Source organism: Heliangelus exortis, chromosome 12, assembly GCF_036169615.1.
Source record: "Heliangelus exortis chromosome 12, bHelExo1.hap1, whole genome shotgun sequence".
Taxonomy (NCBI): domain Eukaryota; kingdom Metazoa; phylum Chordata; class Aves; order Apodiformes; family Trochilidae; genus Heliangelus; species Heliangelus exortis.
Genome location: NC_092433.1, coordinates 11,265,168 through 11,286,644, shown reverse-complemented (window position 1 = coordinate 11,286,644; position 21,477 = coordinate 11,265,168). Strand labels below are relative to the sequence as shown.

Sequence of the window (21,477 nt, the reverse complement as noted above, 5' to 3'; positions counted from 1 at the left end):
CTCCTTTTAAGGCAGCTGGAACTGCTTTATTGAGGTTCATCTTTTTGATAAGAGGGTGGAGGATAGGGTAAGGAAATGCACTGAACATACTGCAAACCCAGCAAACTTATACTCAGGTGGAGCTGGGAAAGAAAACAGTTGTGGAACTCACAGAGATATTACATAATGTCTGTTGTGGTCTTCAGCATCTTCCCCATCACTAAGATAAAGCAATTAGCCAGGGTTTAAAAGATAAGACCTACCCACACACATTTGCTCACAGTATGTCTACAATACAGAGTGTCATTTTCCCCCTGTCCTGAGCAGCACCCCAGCTGCAAGGAGGTGATTCAGCTCCCTGACATGTTGGAGGATATTGGCATTACCTCTTTGCTGGATTTACAAAGACTTCATGAAATACAACTGCAAAGAAAACTTGAAGGATGTGAGACACTTTTGAGGTTATGTAGTGCACATGTGGTTGTCCCCGCCCAGAGCTCCTGACTCATAGCCCTGTGCTGTAACTATTAAACTATAGACTTGCAGAGTTTCTACACTTAGGTTTTTGGGGTTCATTGCTCCAATTTTTATCTGAAAGGCAGCAACTTGCTAATCAGTCCTCTTTGTAGAACAGGACTAGTATTGCTTTGTGTGTTTGGGAAAAAAATAATTAATAAATGGAATTCATGTGGCTCTAGAGAAGAAGGAAGCTTTGCAAATATATCTAATATCTTCAAGTGTGAATCTATGTAAATGGGTCACAGTCGCTGAACTGTGTGTCTGGAGGGTTAACAGTAATACCTGAAAGTTCAGGACCAGACCTCCAGACCTGCGTCTTCCCAGTTTTGAGGACTTTGTACTTTGGCACTGCCTGTACTCTGTAAGCTCCAAAAAAGTTGAGTCAACTTCCCTGCTGGGCTCTCACCATATCAATGGCCAAGTGATGGAGTCCTACTTGCCCATTCTGCACCAGTACCCCCAGGAGCTGTTGGTGCTGCCATGTTGCATTTCTGACCTGTTGCTCTGCTGTGACCTGAGCAAAGGTTACTGATGTTTTCATGTAGGCTCTGTGTTTACTATTTAAGGTGTGTGAGAGGCTCTGGATTCCATCATTTGGGTCATCTTCTCTGTTTCCCAATTCAATGCAAATGTCCAGACAGGCAGGCAGCTCTTCCTTGAAAATACTCACATTCCCGAGTAGGTGAGCCAGTTTCTGGCAGACATGATGGTGGGAACAAACCGTGGACACACCATGGTCATGGCTTTTTGTTCCTGTAAACATTGTCTTCAGAATCACCATCTCCTCTAACCATCTTAAGATACTTCCCTGGAGTGCTCAGCACAAGGATCTTGCACAAACACACCCAGCTCTGGCATATTCCTTCCAGGAGAGGGCAGGGGAATACAGTTTATTGCAGATGAGCTCCTGAACAGGGGTCAACATTTGTTGTGTCCCAGATCTTCCTGTACATCTTCCTGTAGATCTTCTAGTCTGTTTTGCTTTCCTGAACTTGGATAAGCAGAGGGAAGTACTGAATCTCCTCCAAGTGAGTCACTGGGTTTTTTCACATTTACAAACCTACCTGTCCCTGAGGCATCTTCAGAAGGGACAGCTTGGACTGAGCTGTTCCTTTTGCTCTGGAACCTCTTGCAATGAGACTCACGTGCATTGTTGAACACATTAGCTTCTATGCAGCTTCAGGACCAGGATTTCAACAGCTTCACCTTGTGGTTCACCTCACCATTAAGCCAGAGGAGGCTGTGATAGGACAGCTTGCCTGTCACACACTCAGTGTGCCCATACCCCTGCTGAAGGTGGTCTGATTCCATCAGAAACGTTCTGATTCATAACTTTAGCAGGTGCAGCTCTGCTCATGGGTGCTTTTGCCAGTAGATTAAAATCCAGGGATTATGCATAGAAACTCCAAGTTGGAGATGGACCTGGTTAAAGATGGCCTAGAGAAATACCAGCCAGAAAGGCAGTTGATGTTATGTCTCTAGGTATCTTAATACACACAAAGTTTGCCAGAAAATCTCAAACTCTCCCTGGCTCCCCACTGTCTTTAATAGTCCAAAAGGTATTAAGATTAAAAATCCTATAATTTGTTTCTTCCAACCCTGACTCTGGCTTGAAAAGACAACTTATTTTTCAAACTAGTGAAGGAAAGGAAAAAATATTAAAATCAATAAGCTGTTGGCTCTGCAGTGTGGATGCCCTTGCAGGGCCAAAGAAATCAAGTCCTGAGATGCCTGTTGTTGCCTTGTCCTGCAGAACCCCAGCCAGGGATAAACATACTCTTTGTGTCAATATTTCTGTAGTACCAAGAGAACTTGCAGTCCTTATCTGTGAGTGTCAAGGACTGCTAAGTTAAAGTGATCATAACAGTCCTGGAGAGTCTGACAGACTTTTTTTCATTCCTGTAGGTGTAACTGTTCTGGTGCTGAAAGTTGCAGCCCAGCAGAGCTCAGCCAGTGCCAGACACAGCCACCAGCTTTGTGGCACATGGAAGGGATCCGGCTGCAAAAGGCTAATTAAAAAAAAAAATTCTTTCATTGGAAAAGAGTGGCCCTGATTTGTAAATCACATGGAAATGTGTGAGCAATCAATTCAGCCTGAGTAACCCTTGTTTTGCCAAGTGGCTGGTTGGCTCAACAGATTACTAATACTTTGCTGATGCATTAGTGGAGAATAGCAGGGACTGGGGCAGAAATACCACAGATGACCTCTAATGATGACAAAGCCTAAACCTTCCTTTTGCCCATCCTTGAAACATTTTCTTTCCCAGTCCCCTCAAAAAAAAGAAGAAGAAAAAAAAAAGGGGGCGGGGGTAATAATTATTTCTAACACAAAGCTACTCAAATGACCAACAGAAGATGGAAAAACATGAGGCAGGCAAAATCAGCCTCTGTACAGCCACATATGGGAAGGCAAAGTGTGAGCAAAGCCAAATAACTCTTAGGTGTAAACTGTTGAGTAGGGAGTGGATAAGCCTTTTGCTGCCTTTCCCACCTTTAATGGGTCTGTGCTACGTGGCATAACAGCACAGGAACAACTGCAGCCTACAGTTTCTTTTCAACTTTACAATGCACTGCTATTATTATCTGCAGGGAAATTTTAAAAGGCTTCAATGCCAAGGTTTATTTGCCTTTCCTGACTGGATCTTTTAACACGTAGCTGTCAGACAAAAGCCAATGAAAAAGACATTAGCTTTATGTTAGCCCTGGTGTTTGATAGGGCTGTAGCAATGCGAGAAAGGTTGTCTGAGCAGGGGAACCAGTCAGACTGAAGTTCTCTCCTGAAAGGTGGCAAAAGAGAGAATGGAAAATCCCCAAGCAGGACGAAGGGACAAGGGTAATAACAGATCTTAAAAAGACTTAGTGAAGAGATGAAGAAAGGGAAGGAAATTTCTTAGTGAGGGACAAAAAGGAAGGGGCAGGGGAAAAGACAAATGTATTTTACAGCAGAGAGTGGGCTCTATTTTTCTGCAGTACCAAATGAAGGATGTGGCCTGATGTGAGACATCAGTCACAGCTCCACAAAAACTCATGGCCAATAGCCTGTCCAGGCCCAACAGTCATTCCTGGCTCTCATGAAAAGCTGGCAGCCAAAAGTGATCAGCAATCATATTTATCTAGCTCTGACCATTTCTCCTGCTGTTAATAAAGGCTTGCAGTGTTTCCAAAACCTTGAGCAAAACTTAGATGTGTGTCAATTTGCTTTCACTGTCATGAGGCTACAAAGAATTTATCAGTAAACCAATTCACAGCTAGAGAAGTATAGTCAGACCTCATGGAGGAATGGAGAAGTGGCTGAATTAGCCCAGAGGCTGTCACCTGCCACTTTAGCTTGTAATTTTTGATTTTGGGTTTAAGACCCAAAGTGGTCCCACGTTCCCCAAAACCGGGACTGTTGTTTGAGGACCTCAGACTCATAGGTAAACAGTATGAACATCCCGGGAAAGAAAATTTTAATGATAAAATCCCTGCTCAGGAAAGGTGCTGTAGAGGATGAACCTCTGTACACATTTCACCAAGGATGACCCCAGATCTGGGCTCCAAATGACAGTGACTTTTGTATGTTTTCTCATTTTCTGTTCCACAATGATGGGTTGATGCAGAAGTGAAACTTTTTATGCTAAAGTGAAATATCAGAACTTGGGCTATTGTATATTCTCTGTGTTTTTAACACGTCCTTTGTCTCCGTCTAGAAGTTTTGCTTGGATAGAAGAAGAGGACTTTGGTATTTGTCCAGGCTGTCCTGACATCCAATAGTCTGCTCAGGACAGTAATTTCTGTAAGAGGGCTGCACTCCCAGGAACTCCTAAGGCTAAGTCACTGAGCAGATACACAAGGGCTTTGCTGAAGTTTCCTTCTGGAGATACGTGCACAGCAAAGGGGACCTGGATGTATGCAAAAAGTTTGGTGCACCCAGAACTTGTCACATAAGGCATGAGTGAGCTTAGGTCAGGGGTTTATCCCAGGTGCTCTGGACCCTCTTCGGAAGCACTGTGTGATAGAACTATTTATTGGTTTTTTTTGGTTTTTTCCTCAGGGAAATTTCAGGGAGAAGTGCAGAAGCCCTAGATATACTTCTCTGCTTTGCCGTTGCATTTCATCTCCCAGTGATGGCTGTAGCCTTGTACTGAACAGGTGAGATGCTCTATAGTGTTCTGCAGTGTAATTGAAGTTACTCATTCTTGAGCTAACCAAAGTGATGATGAACTGAAGAGCTTTTCCATCCCATGGGTGAACTTGGACGCAGACTTACAAGCTCTTTACCTTTAAGTTATTACCTGTTTGTGGAAGTGACTGGTCCACTGAAGATGGGAAAAATCTTTGTATTGTTATAATGTGTCCCAATGCATATGTATATTATAATAATGGTAAAATTAAGATTGCAACTTCTGGTTATTTTCATGGTAATAAAAATCATAAGGATATTTCATATCTGTATAGCCACCAGTTCAAATTTCATTTAATACCAGTCTTGAGGGCTTGGGAATTTTAGCTGTGTCCAAACCCCTTTGCACTGTACTAAGCTAAACTGCACCTACTCAGAGAGCAGGGTTTTACTGAGAGAAAACAGTAAAGCAAGGTTTGCCCAAAATGTATTTTTGGTAAAATTATTTAAAGCCAGAGTTTTACTAATGTAATGCTTTTTACATCAGGGAAGTTACACTAATGCAGATTTTGGCCCTGATGATTTTGTATAAATATAGTACCCAGGAATGTGATGAGTATGTATTTATGCATTATTCATTGAGGTAAGTTGGAGAGGAAGAGAGTGGTCTGTGCATGAGAGAAGAGCCTTGAGCAACCCCAGGTCCTTCAGTGATACCCACCTAGAGAGGCACCATCTCTAGGGTCATCCCTGTGCTGCTGCTGGGTTGTGTCTGCCATGACTTGTAGAAGCTGATCACCCCCTTGGGAAGAGACTGGTTTGTGTTTGCTGAACTGTGAAATGTGTTTCTGGCAATTCTGAAGCAATGCAGATGGAGGATATTCTTGCCAGTTTAAGGCCCTGGGCTGGAGATGAAAAGATAAGAGCCCATGGCTTGGTTCTGCTGCAGATGCTTGGATTGACACTCTGTGCCTCAATTTCCTTATGAAGTCATAAAATGAGGAGAATCCCTCATTTTTCCTATGAGGCCCACAGTTCTGCAGTGGGAGAGAGGGGATGATGATCTGTCCCATGTAGCCCTGTGCACAGACCTGTTGTCACGAGTCTGTGTTCTGATATCCCAGGCTGCATCTTCCCAGGGGTCTGAAAAATAAAAACCTGAGTTTGAAAAACCACTGACTGAACAGAAATAATCAGCACTTCTGCAGCTGGCACGCTGCATGCTTCCTCAGCTTGGCTTCAGCACTGCAGGATTTAAAAATGGATCCTGATCCATGCTGAACATTGTATTACTGTGGTGTGTGCATATGTATATATATATATATATATATATATATTAATACATATATATATATGCATTTATTTTAAGAAATAGGAATAACTATAATAAGACTGGGAGGTACCCCAAAACTCAAGATTCCCCAGCATGCTCCCATCAGGCTCCAGCACATGAGAAGGAAAGGGGCAGGTGTACAGATGTGGGATATGGACACATCCAGGGACTTGCTGATTCCAGGGACTTGCACCCCTCCAGGATCCTATGCATGGCCAGGGGCTTGCACACTTCCAGGAATGTGCACTCTTCCTGGAATTTGTGCATTACCAGGGACTTGCGCGTGTCCACGGGTTTGCACACTTCCAGGGATGCGCACACTTCCAGACACTTGTGCACGCCCAGGAATTTGCAGGTCTCCAGGGATTTGCACGCTTCCCGGAGCGTACACCCCCCCGCCATTCACACACTTACAGGTTCCGCATGGGCCCCCCGGGGGCTCGTCATGTGCGGAGCCTCCCGGGCACCGCCCCGGGGGCCGGACCGGCGCTGCGGCGGCTCCCATTGAGACCGGTGTCGGTCCGGCCCCCGCCGCGGCGGGGCCAATGGGGGAGACGGACGCGGTCGAGCCTCTCCCCGGCCTCCCCCGCCGCCGCCGAGCCCGTCCGGTGAGGGGATATAGTACTACGGGAGCGGGGCCGCGCTCCGCAGCCGCGCACCCGCCTCCCGGGGGAGCTGCGCCCGCCTTCCGCCGCTCCGCGCTCCCTGCGCACCGCCGGGGCTCGTTCTGGTTGTCGTGGGAGTCTTAAGCATTTTGTTGTTGTTGGGTTTTAATTTTTTAAAAAAATATTATTTTTGCATTTTTTTTTCTTGTAACTTTTGCATTCTTGTTTCTCAGGTTGTTTGTTTTTTTCTTTTTATTCTTATTTTTGTGGTTTTCTTTTTTTTTTTTTTTTTCTTTTTAATTATTTTTTAATTTCCCTTGTTATTTTTGCATTCTTCTACTCGCTCTTGGCATTTTCTCCCTACTCCCCGGCTTGCAGAGTTCAGGTAAGGGTGTGCGAGGGGTGCGGAGGGTTGCGCGGGTGCGCGTCCCGCCAGCGGTGCCCCTGCACCCCGTTACCGCAGTCGCCGGGGTAGAAGGGGGGGGCGGAATGGGAGGGGGAGCGGTGGTGTTTGTGCCACTGCTGCCCGGTCCTGGGGGTGTGTGGAAGGTTAAATCCACCCCCACCCCTGCGGTGCAGCAGGGGCCGCCGGGCTGCGGCCAGGGTTGGGGGGCAGTTTTTAGGCTGGAGCTGTGCCATGCCATGGTGTGAGGGGCAGGTGGGGGGGCTACTCCTGCTTATCTTGCCCGGGGGTTGTGGCAAAGCCTCCTGAAAAGGGATGGAAGGAGGAGGAATACAATACAAATAATAATAATAATAAAGGCCCACTCAACAACGACAACAAAACCCCAAAACAAACAAGCAAACGCTTTGCAGCCGTGAAAACCTGGGCTGTCTTTGGGCTGGGATGGGAACTGTGTCCCTCTGTCCCCCACCCCCAGAACCCTCCTGCTGAGCGTTGTTTTGGGGCACAGTCGGCTGCCGGGTGGTCAGCCCGGGGTGCGGGGAGTTCCGTCCGGGGGGGCTGCTGCTGCGAGGATAAAGTGGTTCCTCTTGGGGAAGCCAAAGTTTTGTGATGGAGGGGAGGGTAGTTTCCAGAAATAAAGGCTTTGCTCCCAGAGGTGTTAGAAAGAAACTGGAAGACCCTAAACACCCCCTTCTGTGTTTGTGGGGCAGCCTGAGCACCTTGCAAAAGGGATGAAACCAAATGGGTTTCCAGGCTCTTGGCTTCTTTTTTATTATTATTTTTTAAACTTTTAATTATTTTTTTTCCACCAATTCATTTTTATTGTAATTTCTTCTAAATGCTGGGCCTGCTTCAGTGCCTGGTTTGTGGCTCTGTTTGTGGAGCAGAAGTCAGCCTGAACGGATTTAAAATCTTCTGATGAAGAAGGGAAAACCTTAAAGAGATTAGTCCTAAACTAGAAGGAGCTGTAGCAGTATACTTACGAAATTACTGTCAGCATCTCTGAACTGTGTGATCTGTTGTGCTGGACTGCCTGTCCAGAAATGACAGACTGGGAAATATGTCACCATGTTTCAGCAAATCCCCAGGATTTAACATTTTTATGTTACTCTGAGTCTTTGCTTTCTATGTCTTCTGGTTTGGGTTGGGGTTTTTTTGTCATTATTGTTTGGTTTGTTTTGGGTTTTTTTAGCTGGCAATTAAGTGGACAGGTTTAAATGGGACATATTTCTGGTAGGAAGGACACCATAACCCTTAAAAGTTGGAGCCCATTTCACTGCTGGGTGCTGTTGAACAGCTGCTGTATTTCCTTCCAGAAGTGGCTGTTTTTCAGCCTCTCAGGCACTGAGGTCCCTCTATAGGTACTTACATTTCTAACATGTTTCCAGGGCTCAGGGAGATGAAAGTGCTTTATGTAAACAGCATCATTAGTTTTCGTAGCTTGTGAAGCCCCTCCTTTTTTTCTTGTTGTTTTTTTAGTTTTCTGGTTTTGGCTGTATCATCAGGCAAAGTAGGACTGATTGCCTTTTCGTTCTTAGTTTGGCCTTTAGGATAAAATATAGCCTGGGCCTGATCCTGCATTCCAGGCATTCCCCAAAATCTTCTTGGCTGCTCTGCAAGTTTTGAGAGTGTACAGAAAGCAGATCTGGCTGGTAATGTCCCTGGATCTATTTGCCACTGACAGTCCCCTCTCTTCTTAAAATTACTCTGGTTACAGCAAGTGACATTGCTGCTTGTCAGAAGAGATGGGGAAATAAGTGTGCTGCCTGTTCTCTGCTGGGGGACCTTGCTCCCTCTAGTTGCTAGGAGTCTGTTGGGCTTTTTTCCCCTTGTCCTTTCAGCTCTTATTCAAATCAGGATTTAGGTCTATTCTCAGTGGAATATATGGATGTTTTGATATGTGCCTTCCTGGTTCTCACAGCCATTGAAAGAAAAGTTGGAGCTTTTTAATAAAAAAAGAATCTTACCAAGTGCTTTTGATGCAGGCTCTTTCCCTGCATGCATGGAACAGGTCAGCTTCTCTTGGGAAAAAAAAGCCATGGTGCAGTCTAGATTTCACTCGCAGCACCAGTCTTCAGAAGTTCGGGCTGGAACAATGCAGACATAGGAGGGAGGATCAGAAACCATCTGAGGGCAAGTCCTCCTTTCTGCCCCACATTTCACAAGGCAGTCACCAGCTTTTGGTGCAAGATAGAAACAAGCTGCTTGCGTGCATATTTACTGGAAGCCAGTACAACCTTCTCGCAAGCAGAATGTGCTTTTTGTTTCAATACTGGGAATACTTCGGCTCTAGAACTTCTGCTGGAGGAACTTTCCATGAATGCAGAAAAATAGAAGAAAAAAACAAACAGAAAAATTACTGACTTACAACTAGGTCAGCTCTTCTGACTCTTCACTTTTACTATAAGAAATTATTATAGGCTAAGGTCACAAAACAGAGCCACTAACCTCTGTTTGAACTTCCTCCTGTTCGGCACATGTAGGTATTTCATTATCAGTTCAGAGGCATTGCTGACTGACAGGCCGTGCATACCAGGAAAATGTGCAATCTTACTTTTAAATCTTTCTTTCAACCTGCCCCAGCTTCCTCTGTGTGCTTTTGGAGGAAGCTATATCTTTAAGAAAAATGGTTTGTTTGTTTTTTTTTTTTTACCCTCTGTTTTCAATGAAATATTAATAAATGCTTCCAATGGGATGGAGCTCTTAAGGGGTTTTGTGTAAAATACCTTGCACTGTGTTTGCAGCAGCACTGAGCACACAGACACCTTTTGATTTTTCTCCAGAGAAGGGAAAGACGGGGCAAATTTTGGAGACCAGGCAGCAAAGATGCTCTGCAATAGCAATAACAACCATCCCTTTCCCTGCACAAAACTGGGAGCTATTGACTATTCATGGCAAAGCGTCCAAAGCGCAGCAGCGGCAGAGCCTGTGGAAAATGACAGCGTGTAACAAGATTGACTGGCATTTCCTTCATGCTGGGTCACATGCCTCCTAATTCACACACACACAAAACCTCATAGGCTGATCAAATGACTTCTATCTCTGCAGTCCACATACCTTCCACAGAAAGAGTTGTTTTATTATGCACATGTACAGCTCTGTTTTCAATCAGTCACCTTGAGTGAATGACTGAGGGCCAGTGTTTGTTCCATCTGGAGGTCTCTGCATTTGCTCTCTCAGAGGCATGGTCTCCGTCCGTAAGCGATTTATTTTTTTTTCCCCCTCTGGGCGGGGGGGGGGGAGGCAAACAAATACGCAGATTCCCCTCCCCAGAAACCTTTCTAGGAAGTTTGCTTGGCTTAAGTGGGAAAGCACGGGATGGTCACCACTGTCGGTGGGCTGTGCTAGGAAGGAAGGATTTTGTCCTCCTGCCTCCGTGGGGTTGCTGTGGGATTAAGGCTCACGTGAGTAGGGGCTTGCGGGATGCTGCCTGCTCGCTGCCCAGACGGGGGGGGGGGGGAAACTGGGAGTTTCTCAGCTGCCTGCCGAGAGTCACGGCAGATTGAGATACTGGGGGTCCATGTGAGCCCACCCAATTTGGCAGCTGGCAGGAGGCTCAGATCACCTCGATCCCCCCACAGCCAGAGAGAGAGAGAGAGTATGGAATGATGGGGTGAAAGCAGGCGGTGGTAATTAGCTCGGCGCAGCACCAGCCTTAATAAGAGCAGTGCAGGTGATGATGACGTTGGCAAACTGATTCATTACATCTGGAGAGGAAAATCCACCTAGTAAATGCTGAAGCACAGTAAATATTTTTGGCTTCTGACAGATTGATCCTTGCATTATGCTGATTAGTCTACATTTGTGGAACTGAGGAAGTTAAAAATAAGGTTGGTGGAAAGCTACAAGATATGGAAAGGATCTTTTTCATGGCCACCAGTCTTTTTTTTTTTTTTTCTGCCCATTCCCTCCTTTGGCTCTAGGTTTTACTGTTAGGTGAAAGCCCATAATTTATTTTCTCTTGTCAGTAATATTCTGGAAGGGAGCTGTAAATCTAGAGTGAGTGCACACAGTTGTGAAATGATTTCTGAAAGAATTCTTTTGCAAATACATGGTGCAATCCTGCAAAATGCTTCAGTCCTGACAGTCCTTAGGGGGTGGTACAGACATATCAAAGCATGTAGCAGCATGTGTACTCAGTGAGGCTGGATGTTTAGGACCTTCCTGTGAGCTAGAGGGCTTTACTAGCTTTAGTTCACGGAGATAAATGATTAAACCAACTTCTGACTGTTGCTGTTTTGTTTTCCTACACTCAGGCTCTCACCTGAACTCTCACCACCTAGTATATGCTGTTGGGATATCCGTAAGAGATCGCCCAGGAATGGTGGATCACTTGCTGCCTACTGATGAATCCTTTTCATCTACAAGATCTTCTCTTGGATACTTTGGGGACATGACAGCAGGGGTGAGGTCCTACCAAATGCTGCCCTCCCCCCTGTCTGAAGATGACAGCGACTCGTCCAGCTTTTGTTCTTGTTCCAGTCCCGACTCCCAGGTTCTCAGCTCCAGCTATGGAAGCACATCCAGCGCGGAAAGTCAGGACAGTATCTTAGACTACTTGCTGTCCCAGGCATCTTTGGGGAACGCTGCTGCATCATGGTGGGACAAAAGGAGACTTCAGCCAGTGGTGAAAGAGGAGTACTTTAGGTTGCCTGAATTTGCTGTGGATATGGAAGACTCTGGACCATTTCAGCCCACACTTGAGGAAATTGAGGAATTTCTGGAGGAGAATATGGAGTTGGAGCTCAAAGACAGACCTAAAAGTGAGACCAAGGACTTGAGAGCTTGTAGCCAAGTTGCTGTTGCTTCAGTACAGCAAAAAGACCATCTGTTACCCAGCGCTAGTTTGAAAGAGAGTAAAAATGAACAGCTGAGCAGCTCAACAGAAGGTGGCCAAGCTTCAAATGGAGGAATGTCCCTGGAGAATGGGATACCGGTTATGCTCCAAATTCAGCCTGTACAGGTCAAACAGGAGTCCAACACAAGCCCCAGCTCCCAAGGACCAGCACAAGAGAACATTAAAATTGCACAGCTTCTAGTGAACATCCAAGGACAGACATTTGCCCTTGTGCCTCAGATAGTTCAGTCATCCAATTTGAACTTGTCCTCTAAATTTGTCCGCATTGCTCCCGTCCCCATCGCCGCCAAGCCAATTGGGCCAGGAGGCATGATCCAGGGTCAGACGGGAATCATCATGGGTCAGAAATTTCAAAAGAACCCTGCAGCAGAACTCATTAAAATGCACAAATGTTCTTTTCCTGGTTGCACCAAGATGTACACGAAAAGCAGCCATTTGAAAGCCCACCTGAGGAGGCATACAGGAGAAAAGCCTTTTGCATGCACGTGGCCGGGTTGCGGATGGAGGTCAGTACTGGGGGGGGGCAGCACTATCCAATCCCCCTTCCCCTTTTTTAGCTCACTTGACCTAATCTGATGAGCAAATAGATTTATAAACTGTTTCTGTTCCCAAAACTCATTTGGTTTGTTTGAGAATTAAGATCTTTTTCTTCGTGGTAGGTAATCCAGAGGTTTTGATAAATTAAATAGCAGAGTATCACCTGCTGGAATCAGCTGTTGAAGTGTCTTATAAAAAATCGAAGTAGTCCATTGTAATTTTTATTTCATTCCAAGAGGGTCAGATTAAGCTTGTTACCACAGGCAATAACTTATGTTCACACCAGTGTGGTTGCAACACAGCAGATGCTTGGCTGGTACCAGCTGAAGGCTGTAAGTGAGCTGGATGTTTGAGGGCACAATCCCTGTGGCTGCATGGGGCTAAATGTCATCTCCAAAGGGCTGTGACAAGCAAGTGTGGTTAATTGCAGCAGTATTCTGTGCAGTTTCACAGAAAATATACTCCATCTCACTCCTTTTGGAAATGCTGGCAGTGACACTTCAGCATGCTCTGGGCTTTATTCTCTGCATTGATCAGAAAAATCCGTGGGTGCCACTCAAAGTTGCACAAAGCTGTCTGATGTAACAACGTAGCCAGAACACTGGGGTGGTGTGGAAGATTGTAGGTCTGACTGAGCAAAATGTTTCATAGCGGGTGTTATCTTGGTTTTGTTTGCTTGTTTGTTCACTTTTAATACTAGTTGAAAATTTTAAAATTTGTAAAAAAATAACAAACAACCACCTTTTAAGAAAACTTTAGCAGAAGCCTTCCTTGCTCTTTCCAGTTATCTGCATTACTAGCTTGCCTTCTGGCACATGTTAACATACAGCACCACAAATTATCATAGCAGAAAACAAAATCTTAACTCCCTTGTATTATATTAAACTGGATTTCTTTCAAAGACTATCCTACAGGGCTGCTGCAAGCGGTGTCTAATGAGGAAATGGATTATGATCATGGGGAACAGGACGAGGTAAAAAGTAACAGGAGAGGGTTGTGTAAAAATGCAAGTATGTGAGACATGCAGCGGTTAGAAATGGCTGGATTGGTTTGAGGGAAAAGGTCAGGATGGGGCTGAATCCCCTGCTCCCTAGCTGGACCAGTTTGAAGTTTCCTTCTTGGTGGGATTTAGCTCAATGCAGTTAATTTCTTTAGATGATTTTTGTTTCTTGTTTCAGTTTGTGGTGGCTTTACAAACTGGTGGTGATTTTCTTTCCTTTTGTACTAGTGGTACTCCCCCTGAGCTGGGCTTCATGGCTTTCTGCTCAGGGTGCACTGAAGTTAAAGCCATGTTATTTATCTGCTTGGTCCCATGAGCTGCTGGCTGGTTTGCTCCTGACCTGCAGTAAAGGCACACACTTCTTTTGATTTGTTTGCTGGAGCAGGTGAGCACAGGCAGCAGATGTGCCATGGGCCTGAGGGTGTCATGCTGGTTTTCCTTACACTGGGAGCTCTCACTTTTGTGGCCACTGCACATGGCACATGAGGGTTTTTCTGATCCACACTGAGATTTATACCAGTATTCCCAGTCACTTCTGTGGCTCAAGAGCAAGAGTCTCAAGTGTTGCCTGTGGCTGACCTTCTCCAGCTTTCTCTTATTACAGAGCTGGTGTTTCCCAGGCTGCAGAACCAAAGGGAACATTTAGAAAAATAAGTGGTAAGGAATGGAGATTGAATTTAGGCTAAAGTGCCTGCCTTCTGCCAGCATTATAGCGAGTGGTGTGGATCAGAAAAAGCAGGATGCGGGGGTAAGGTGAGCTAAGAGAAGTACAGGTCCTACTCCATGGAGTACTCTGAACTTTCAGTCAGCCACAACTCTTTAAAGATGAGCAGCCCAACAGGGATAAGAAATTTATGAAGAATTGTGTCCTGCCCACAAACAGCTGCCAGAAGAGCTTTTCAGACTCACTTTTGCTGTTTGTCTTCCTGCATTTCACAGCTGGTACCCTGATCCCCAACACCCCCAAATTTTGGAAGGGCTCTGCTGAGAAGCAGGAGGTTTATAGCCAGCAGGAGCTCTTAGCCCTTGGGAAGCTGCTCCCTGAGCTCAGAGGAATCCTCCACACTGGCCTGGGATTCCTGCAGATGGCCTTCATGGTGCTCCCACATCAAAGGCTGGACCCAATTGAGCACTGAATTACTCAGTCCCCTTTCATCAATAAACCATGTTTACCTTTTCCAGAAGTTCAGCAAGAGCTGTGATCTTGCATGAGTTGAGTCAAATGTATCTGGGCTCTCTGTTTGCTCCCAGGTTTATATAATCTCAGATGAGTTCAAGCACTAAAACACTGCTGGGTTCTGTTTTCCCTTCATCTCCCTGCATTCTTGTCCTTGTGTATTTATTTTTTTCACTGAAGACACTTCAGATCTGAGCTCATTGAAGATAGTAATTTAAAAAAAACAAACCAAAGTGTTGCCTAGCACGAAGTGGCCAAGCTGAGGGGTGTTTTAAAGATTTCCCTGCTCTCAGTGCAGTCGTGCTGTGCTGCTGATGCATGCTTTAAATGCACCAAGGTAAGGGTGTGTACCCAGTAAACCCATTTGCCAGCCCTTCGGGCAGCCAGAGATCCCCAAGGACCTCCGTGGAGGAGGCTGAACCCTGTTTGCTTGTGCCCTTCCTTGGCATGGGATGAGAGCTGTTTTCAGCAGGCTGCAGAGAGGTGTTCATAAGTGACTGATGACCTGTTGTGTTCCACACCCCACTGTACAGGTCAGCACGCTGATCCGTGTCCTACCAGCTTATACCTTTGGCACAGCAGCCTCTGGTCAGCACTGCTCCTGAGACAGCCCCGACCAAAAACCTGAGCTGCAGCATGGGCTGGTCCCCAGCAGCTGTGCTGTGGCACAGAGCAGGAGAAGCTCTGGCTTCCCCTCTGCCAGTGCAGCAGTGTGAGAAGTTGGGCTGTGGTAGGGCCTGGGAGATGGGGCAGTTGTGTTTTGATGCCCTGCAGCATCCTCCAGCTGGAGGTGCCTCCCCACAGCTGGCTCTGCTGGTGACAGTGAGCAGTATAACCTCTGGGTTGGTATGGAAGGGTTTAAGGGCTTGTAATGCATATGGCCAGGAGTGTGGATGGGGCTGGAGGAGTGTGGGGAGGAGCACATGTGGTCAGGCCAGGTGTCTCACGTTGGCCATTTTTGTCAGTGCTGTGCAAAGGGGTTTGCAGGTGCTCAAGAGGATCACTGCCATAGCAGGGTGGTGCTGGGGGGTGGGCAGGATGAGTCCAGAGTCTACTTTCAGCTGAGGAGGAGAGGTACAGCCTGGGTCATTCTTGATGGCTGGTGGCCATGGTAAGGACCATAGAGTACCAGACTGAAGCCATTGACCTTTCTTGCCCTGTAAGCCACAAAGCAATGTCCTTGTTTGCCTGGGAGACACAGGACACATCCTAGACATTAAGGAGCTCTAAGATTTGTCTCCAAGGGATGTGCTACAGGCCCTTTGGGGTCCCACCAGGTATATGGATGAAAAAGACTCTTCTAGTTGCTGTGGGATTGCCCAGATCCCTCCACCTTTCTTTTGAAGGAGGAATTCTTCTGAAGATGGCGGTGACTTGGGGAAGTGAGCTGTTCCTTGGGGCTACTTTGTTTTTGCTAGAATTTGGCATTCCTCTGGATTATTTGCATTTTTCTTGGGGTGATCTCAGTGCCAGAATGTGCTGCAAATACCATTTCACTGAAGAACCAGGCCACCAGACCCTCCTGGCTTCCTTGTCCTAACCTTTGCGTTGTTTTTTTGTAAACACACCGACAGCTCGAGGTTTATTTCTGTGGGTTCTGTAAGTTGATCTTTCCGTGACTGCTGGGGAACAGTATTGCAACATTCCTGCCTCTTCAGCTAAGGACATCGTTATGAGGCAGCGTGTATTTTTATCAGATGAACTCATCCGAGCTCCTGGGGTATGAGCAGAGCAGCTCATTCCTGATATGTGACTCTTTCTCCCCCACCATCCGTGCAGTCCCCATCAAATTTCACTTGTGGAGCTCTTGTGCAGGATTAGCCATGTACATGGATGGCCAAGGGCATGGTACAAGGAAAACTGCCCACATCTGCTTTTATTCCTCTGAGTGATAAGCCTTGTCCATCACTGAGTCCTACTGAGCCAGCCTGCAACAGGCAGCATCCCACCCTCTCCAGAAAGATGCTTAGTCCCACTCGTCTGTAGCTCTACAAGAGCAGCACTTGGCCTAGCTTACTGCTAAGGTTCCAGTGGAAATACCTGGCCCTGCTGCTCCCACATCAGACTGTGGTTTGGGGAAGCCATGAATGGAAGGAGCACAGGTGCTAGAGATGGTCAAGTACTAGGGGTGAAGAGAGTCATCTGTTTTAGCCTTTATAAAGAAGATGTGTCCCAGACAAGGAACGGGTTGCTGGCTCCATTAGGGCATCTGTGTGCTGGTTTTCATGGTGCATTTGACTCTTTCACCTTGATATCAGAGCAAGGAAAGAGAGATGAGTTAGAGAATGGGTGAAGGAATATCCATTAGAAATGCCTCTTAAAGAGATGTGTCCATACTATACCTCACCCATGGCAAGTATCTGTGTCTGCTTTGCGCTCTCTGGGTACCATCACTGAACTGAGAAGCTGCAGGACCTGAGGAAATTGATCCCAGCTTTCCCAGTGCCTGCACTCTGTTTCTCAACTGGCAGTGGAAGATCAGAGCTAATTAAAACCTTTATGTGGAAACTTATTTTTCTTTTATGAATTACTTATTCATAGGAGCCCAGCAGTCCTGTTTTCCCTCTTTCATAAAAATAGCATATTCACTCTGTTGGTGACGTGATATTTTGCTCCATAAGGGCACATTTTTCTATATGTTCTTTCCTCCATTTATCCAACTAGTGCCCATGACTTCATTTATTTATTGTAAGTAAACAGCTGATACCATTTCTTGCATGCTCTCTTTCTGTTCTGGTCTTTGTCGCTGGTCTGGTAACAAAACACTGAATTGCCCTTTGGCAGGGAACAAATTTTGTGTACCCATCTGGGCAGGGCAGTTTTAGTGGGACATTATTAATTAACCCCATGGCTCCCAGTCATGTCCAAGCTGGAAATAGAGCCAGCTCTGCTGTTAAGACCAAAGGATTAGCTGATTTGAGTTCAGTAAAGCCTGTGGGATTCACGGTGGCTATTTGGGGATTTTTCTGTGGAGATGGAAGGTGGCAAATATCTAAAATTCAAATTACTCTGGGAGACAATTTTGGTAATTAAAAGCTCAGTCTTGATTTCAATTTACCCACAAAGAATGCTAATGGCTGTTGGGGCCCACCTGGATTTCACCTGTTGTGGAGTTGTGCATCTCTGATACTGAGATGTTAATGACTATTTAGCTTGCAGGAGAAGGTACAAAGGCCAGTTTTTCAGCTGGATCTGATACACCATGTAGCTTCTGGGTAGTTATGTCCAGCTGTTATACTGAATTTCCATTGTGCTCCTGTCAGTGAAAGCTTAGAGCAGAGCTCAGCTCTTGGTTGTTGACTCTGCTCGAGAAGGTTCTGTGCTTGAATACAAGACAGAGGTTGCAGGATGGACTTTGGAGGGGACTGGCTGTGCTGGTTTTGTTGAGCTGTACCTGTACTATTTGATTTAAGGCAAGGTTTGTACCAATGTTGCTTCCACGCATTGCTGCAAGTCCAGAGTTGTGGGATGATAATTGCTGATAATTGTGTGTTTCCATCACTGCTCCGGGGCACCAGACTGGCTCTGTTGTGTGTCCCTTTCAGTTTGTGCATTTGGATTTTGCCACAAAGTAAAGTCTCCCAACAGCCTGAGGAGACTTTTTAAAAAAATTTTATTTTTCACTGTGAGAGAATTATCAGTGTGAAAACCCATTTGTCTGAAAAGGCTTCTCTTCTCTTACAGGTTCTCCAGGTCAGATGAGCTGTCCCGGCACAGGCGCTCCCATTCAGGGGTGAAGCCCTATCAGTGTCCTGTCTGTGAGAAAAAGTTTGCTCGAAGTGACCACTTGTCCAAACACGTCAAGGTGCATCGGTTCCCACGAAGCAACCGCTCCATCCGCTCCATGAACTGATGGGTCCCTCTTTCCCCTTCCCTGCAGCCATCCTACAACAGCCAATGACAGCACTTTGCTCACTACATTTCTAGTGATAATTTATTTGTCTCCACAGAACAGTCAATGCTGTTACTTGATACCACCCTGTATGAGTGTCCCATGTCAAAAGATGATTTGAGAATGAAATTCTTCTTGGGTCAGGGGAGGGGGATGCTTCTTCCTTTTTTTGTCCTTCTTTTTTTTTTTCTTTGTTTTTTAAGGAGATGTTATTTTCCTTTCCTTCGATCTTTCCCTCCTTTGCTGCTGCTGCTTTTGGAAATTACAGTGTTTTATTTTTAGCTGTTTTCTGCTGCACAGGAAAATGTAAGAGTTGCTTGCTGCTAGTTAATTATAGCCCTGGCATTCCTGAGGGCTTTGCTCATGTACAGGCCATTCATTGTGAGTTTTTATTAAGCTGCTCTATTTGTCCAGTTTGGAAACAGCAAATTCCTTTTGAAATGAAAACAACTCCTTTGTTTTTGGGTCGCCTGAGCTAAGGATTTGTAGGGGCTGACCATAGGAGGAGGAACAGTGGGAGTCAGGGACAGGGGGAGGCAAGGCCTGGAGAGCACTGGAATGCACCTCTGCGCCTCCTGGACTTCTCTGTCTTGCATTTGCCTTTTCCTTGGTCAGGGCTATATATAAATATTTATGTATATATATTCATACATATATATATATATATATTTAAAGAAAGACCTATCCCAGCAAGTCTGAAAGCTCAGGCTGGACAAAATGTCTTGGAGTTGAGCCTTTTGGTGTCGCTGGCCACAAACCATGTGGATGCTTCTCCTGTCCCGTGCTGCGATGGCGGTGAAAGGATGCCCGTGTGTCAAAGGAAATGCTGCTTTCCTTTGACTCTGGTTTGCAGCATCCACTGTCTTTAGCAGAAGTGCTGTTGTTCAGTGTGTAAAGCAGCAGGAAGTCATTTGTGAGAATGGCTGAACTCTGCTCCTGTCCTCTTGTGTGATCTTGGGGCAGAAACTGGAGCACCTGCCCTGGAGGATCCCCTGAGGTCCCGGTGAGCATCCTGGGCATCCAGTGAGAGTCAATGCCTTGATGGCTGGAGCTAAGTCTCCATTTGTCTGCTGGCCAGCAGGGTCTTGTAGGATGTGCCTTTACCCAGAGGAGAGTGGGAGACCTCATGGCCTGGTGGCACAGCAGTGTGAGGTCTTCTGTCTGAGGGTGATGTTCGGTGCTCATCCTCTCCTTACCAACAGCCATGTCAGAGCTCCACGCAGCTGGGGTGGGTGGATGGGTGAGAACAGTAGCCAAAAAAAACCAAATTTGTGCAGTGGCTGGCTAAGAAGGGAATTTTAACAATCAGATGGTAGCAGGCGAGTGATTTTGTTTGTGTTTCTTCTTGTTTTGTTTTTCCTTTTGAACTCTGGCGATTGTAAGAAGCTTTAGAAGAAAATAGAATTCAGTAATTAGGTACAATTTTATAATGGATGTTGCATTTCCTTTCCATTTGCAGACAGCATCTGTGTGTCTTTTTGTTGGCAAAATGGGAAATAGGAAACTGTGGTTCTAGCGCTGGGCAGAGCAGGAGCCCATGCGGCGCAAGAACAGCAGGTCTAGCTGAAGCAAATGCATTCCTTTTGTCCTCTAGAAATTAATATAAATGAATTATCATCTATTGACTGGTTTATATCACATCCTATGAATGTATGTAAATAAAACTGTACATAGATGCATATCTATATAAAATATCTTTTAATAACATATCAAAATTTGTGTAAATTGGAAACAAAAATACCTATAAAGCCAGTGTACATAAGTTACAATTCTGTATATTTTCTTTTGTTCTTCATAAAAATATATTTACTTTGACAATAAAATGAAAATGGAAATTTTAATTCCCTTCTTGAAATTATTTTTCATTAATTTCCTATGTAGCCAGTTTTGTAACCAGGACATTAGCGCTTTAAATTTCTATTTCCCTGGATGTAACTTTTTAGGTGCTGGGTAGAAGGGAAATGATGGAACAGATCTGAAGTTGCTTTCAGAAGTTTTTCTCACCTTGGAAAGTTCTTGGGAGTTGTGTGATGTTTCAGCTCTCCCTTAGGCAGAGCCCTCATGCCTCGCTTAGCAGCCATACTGGGACCTGAATTGCCTTCCGTGGTTTCTGAATGCTATGGAACAGGTCTGCAGCTGCAGTAAAACTGTAGTTATTAAGCTAGAGCAAGAAGGTTTGAAGGAAATTTGAGTTCTCTTGGTTAGTATGAAGGAGGAAGGGCTTCAGAGGCTGCTTGAGACTGTGGTGGTGACTCACTGTGTGACCCAGGACAGGACAGAGGACCCAGTTGCCATGTGGCACAGTTTTCCTGTAGAATGGGGATCATAACGCATCGTGGTGATACTGTAGGACATAATTTACATTTGTGTCATTCTTGGACGGAAGGAGCAAGAAATAAGACCAGTGGTCACAGGATTAGATTGTGAAAGAAAGGCTCAGCACGATGGAGGTCTTGGTGCCAAGGCACTTCAGTTGGCTCTCCTGTAAATCCCACGTCTGAAAGAGAGATGTTGAGTGATCTGTGGTATGAAGCATGTCTCAGGCCTGAGGAGAAGACACCCTGTCCTACAACAACCATTGCTTCCCATTTGTATCAACAGGGGCATGAAGGTGTTCTTGTTACCTGCAAGCTGTGACATCTCTTGTACTGTGCTTTGGTTGCTTGGCCTCCACTGGAAGAAGAAACTGGCAGCCTTACTGGTGTTAATAGCACTTCTGAGTCTCCTCGGGAGCAATGGTGGAGTGCGTCCAGATCTTCTCCCAGCAAGAATCACTCTAAGACTAATAGACACTTGGGGATTATAGTCTCTCCTTGCTGAACAACCACAAAAAGAAAGCCAGCTGAAGAGCCAGGGATCTCCAGACCTCTGATTATTTTCCCTGGTGAACACCTTTGAGTCTGACAAGAGGACTGAGGGATATGTCAGAGTAAGTTCTCTTTACTCTAGGTTGTCGTTATCTCCTGAGATGTAGCCTGAAGATGAGAGTCCTCAGGACAGCAGTTTGATGAGTGCCGGTAGCCTTCATGCTGTAATTAGCAAGCCTGCACCAAAGAGGATCCCTGATTC

At 45.6% G+C, this 21,477-nt stretch overlaps 1 protein-coding gene and 1 long non-coding RNA gene across 6 annotated transcripts in view; one reads left to right on the top strand and one right to left on the bottom strand.

Moving 5' to 3' along the window:
* KLF15 (KLF transcription factor 15) overlaps positions 1-20,249 on the top strand; it is a 31,663-nt gene extending 11,414 nt beyond the window's left edge. The window contains exons 1-3 of one of the 5 annotated variants that reach the window (XM_071756009.1): positions 6,418-6,923; positions 11,201-12,308; positions 18,201-20,249. In XM_071756009.1, coding sequence (XP_071612110.1) covers positions 11,266-12,308; positions 18,201-18,369 — 1,212 coding nt within the window. In that variant the 5' untranslated portion in view covers positions 6,418-6,923; positions 11,201-11,265 and the 3' untranslated portion in view covers positions 18,370-20,249. Of the gene's footprint in view, positions 1-6,417; positions 6,924-9,622; positions 10,142-10,230; positions 10,349-10,398; positions 10,775-11,200; positions 12,309-18,200 lie in introns of those variants that run through there. The other 4 variants (XM_071756008.1, XM_071756010.1, XM_071756011.1 and 1 more) reach the window with 4 other exon arrangements.
* On the bottom strand, positions 1,774-10,126 carry LOC139801587 (uncharacterized). The gene is made up of 3 exons (XR_011728244.1): positions 10,002-10,126; positions 8,912-9,031; positions 1,774-1,935 (listed from the first exon to the last, which is right to left on the bottom strand). It is a non-coding gene; the product is annotated as an uncharacterized lncRNA (long non-coding RNA).
* Positions 20,250-21,477: the final 1,228 nt, after the last annotated feature.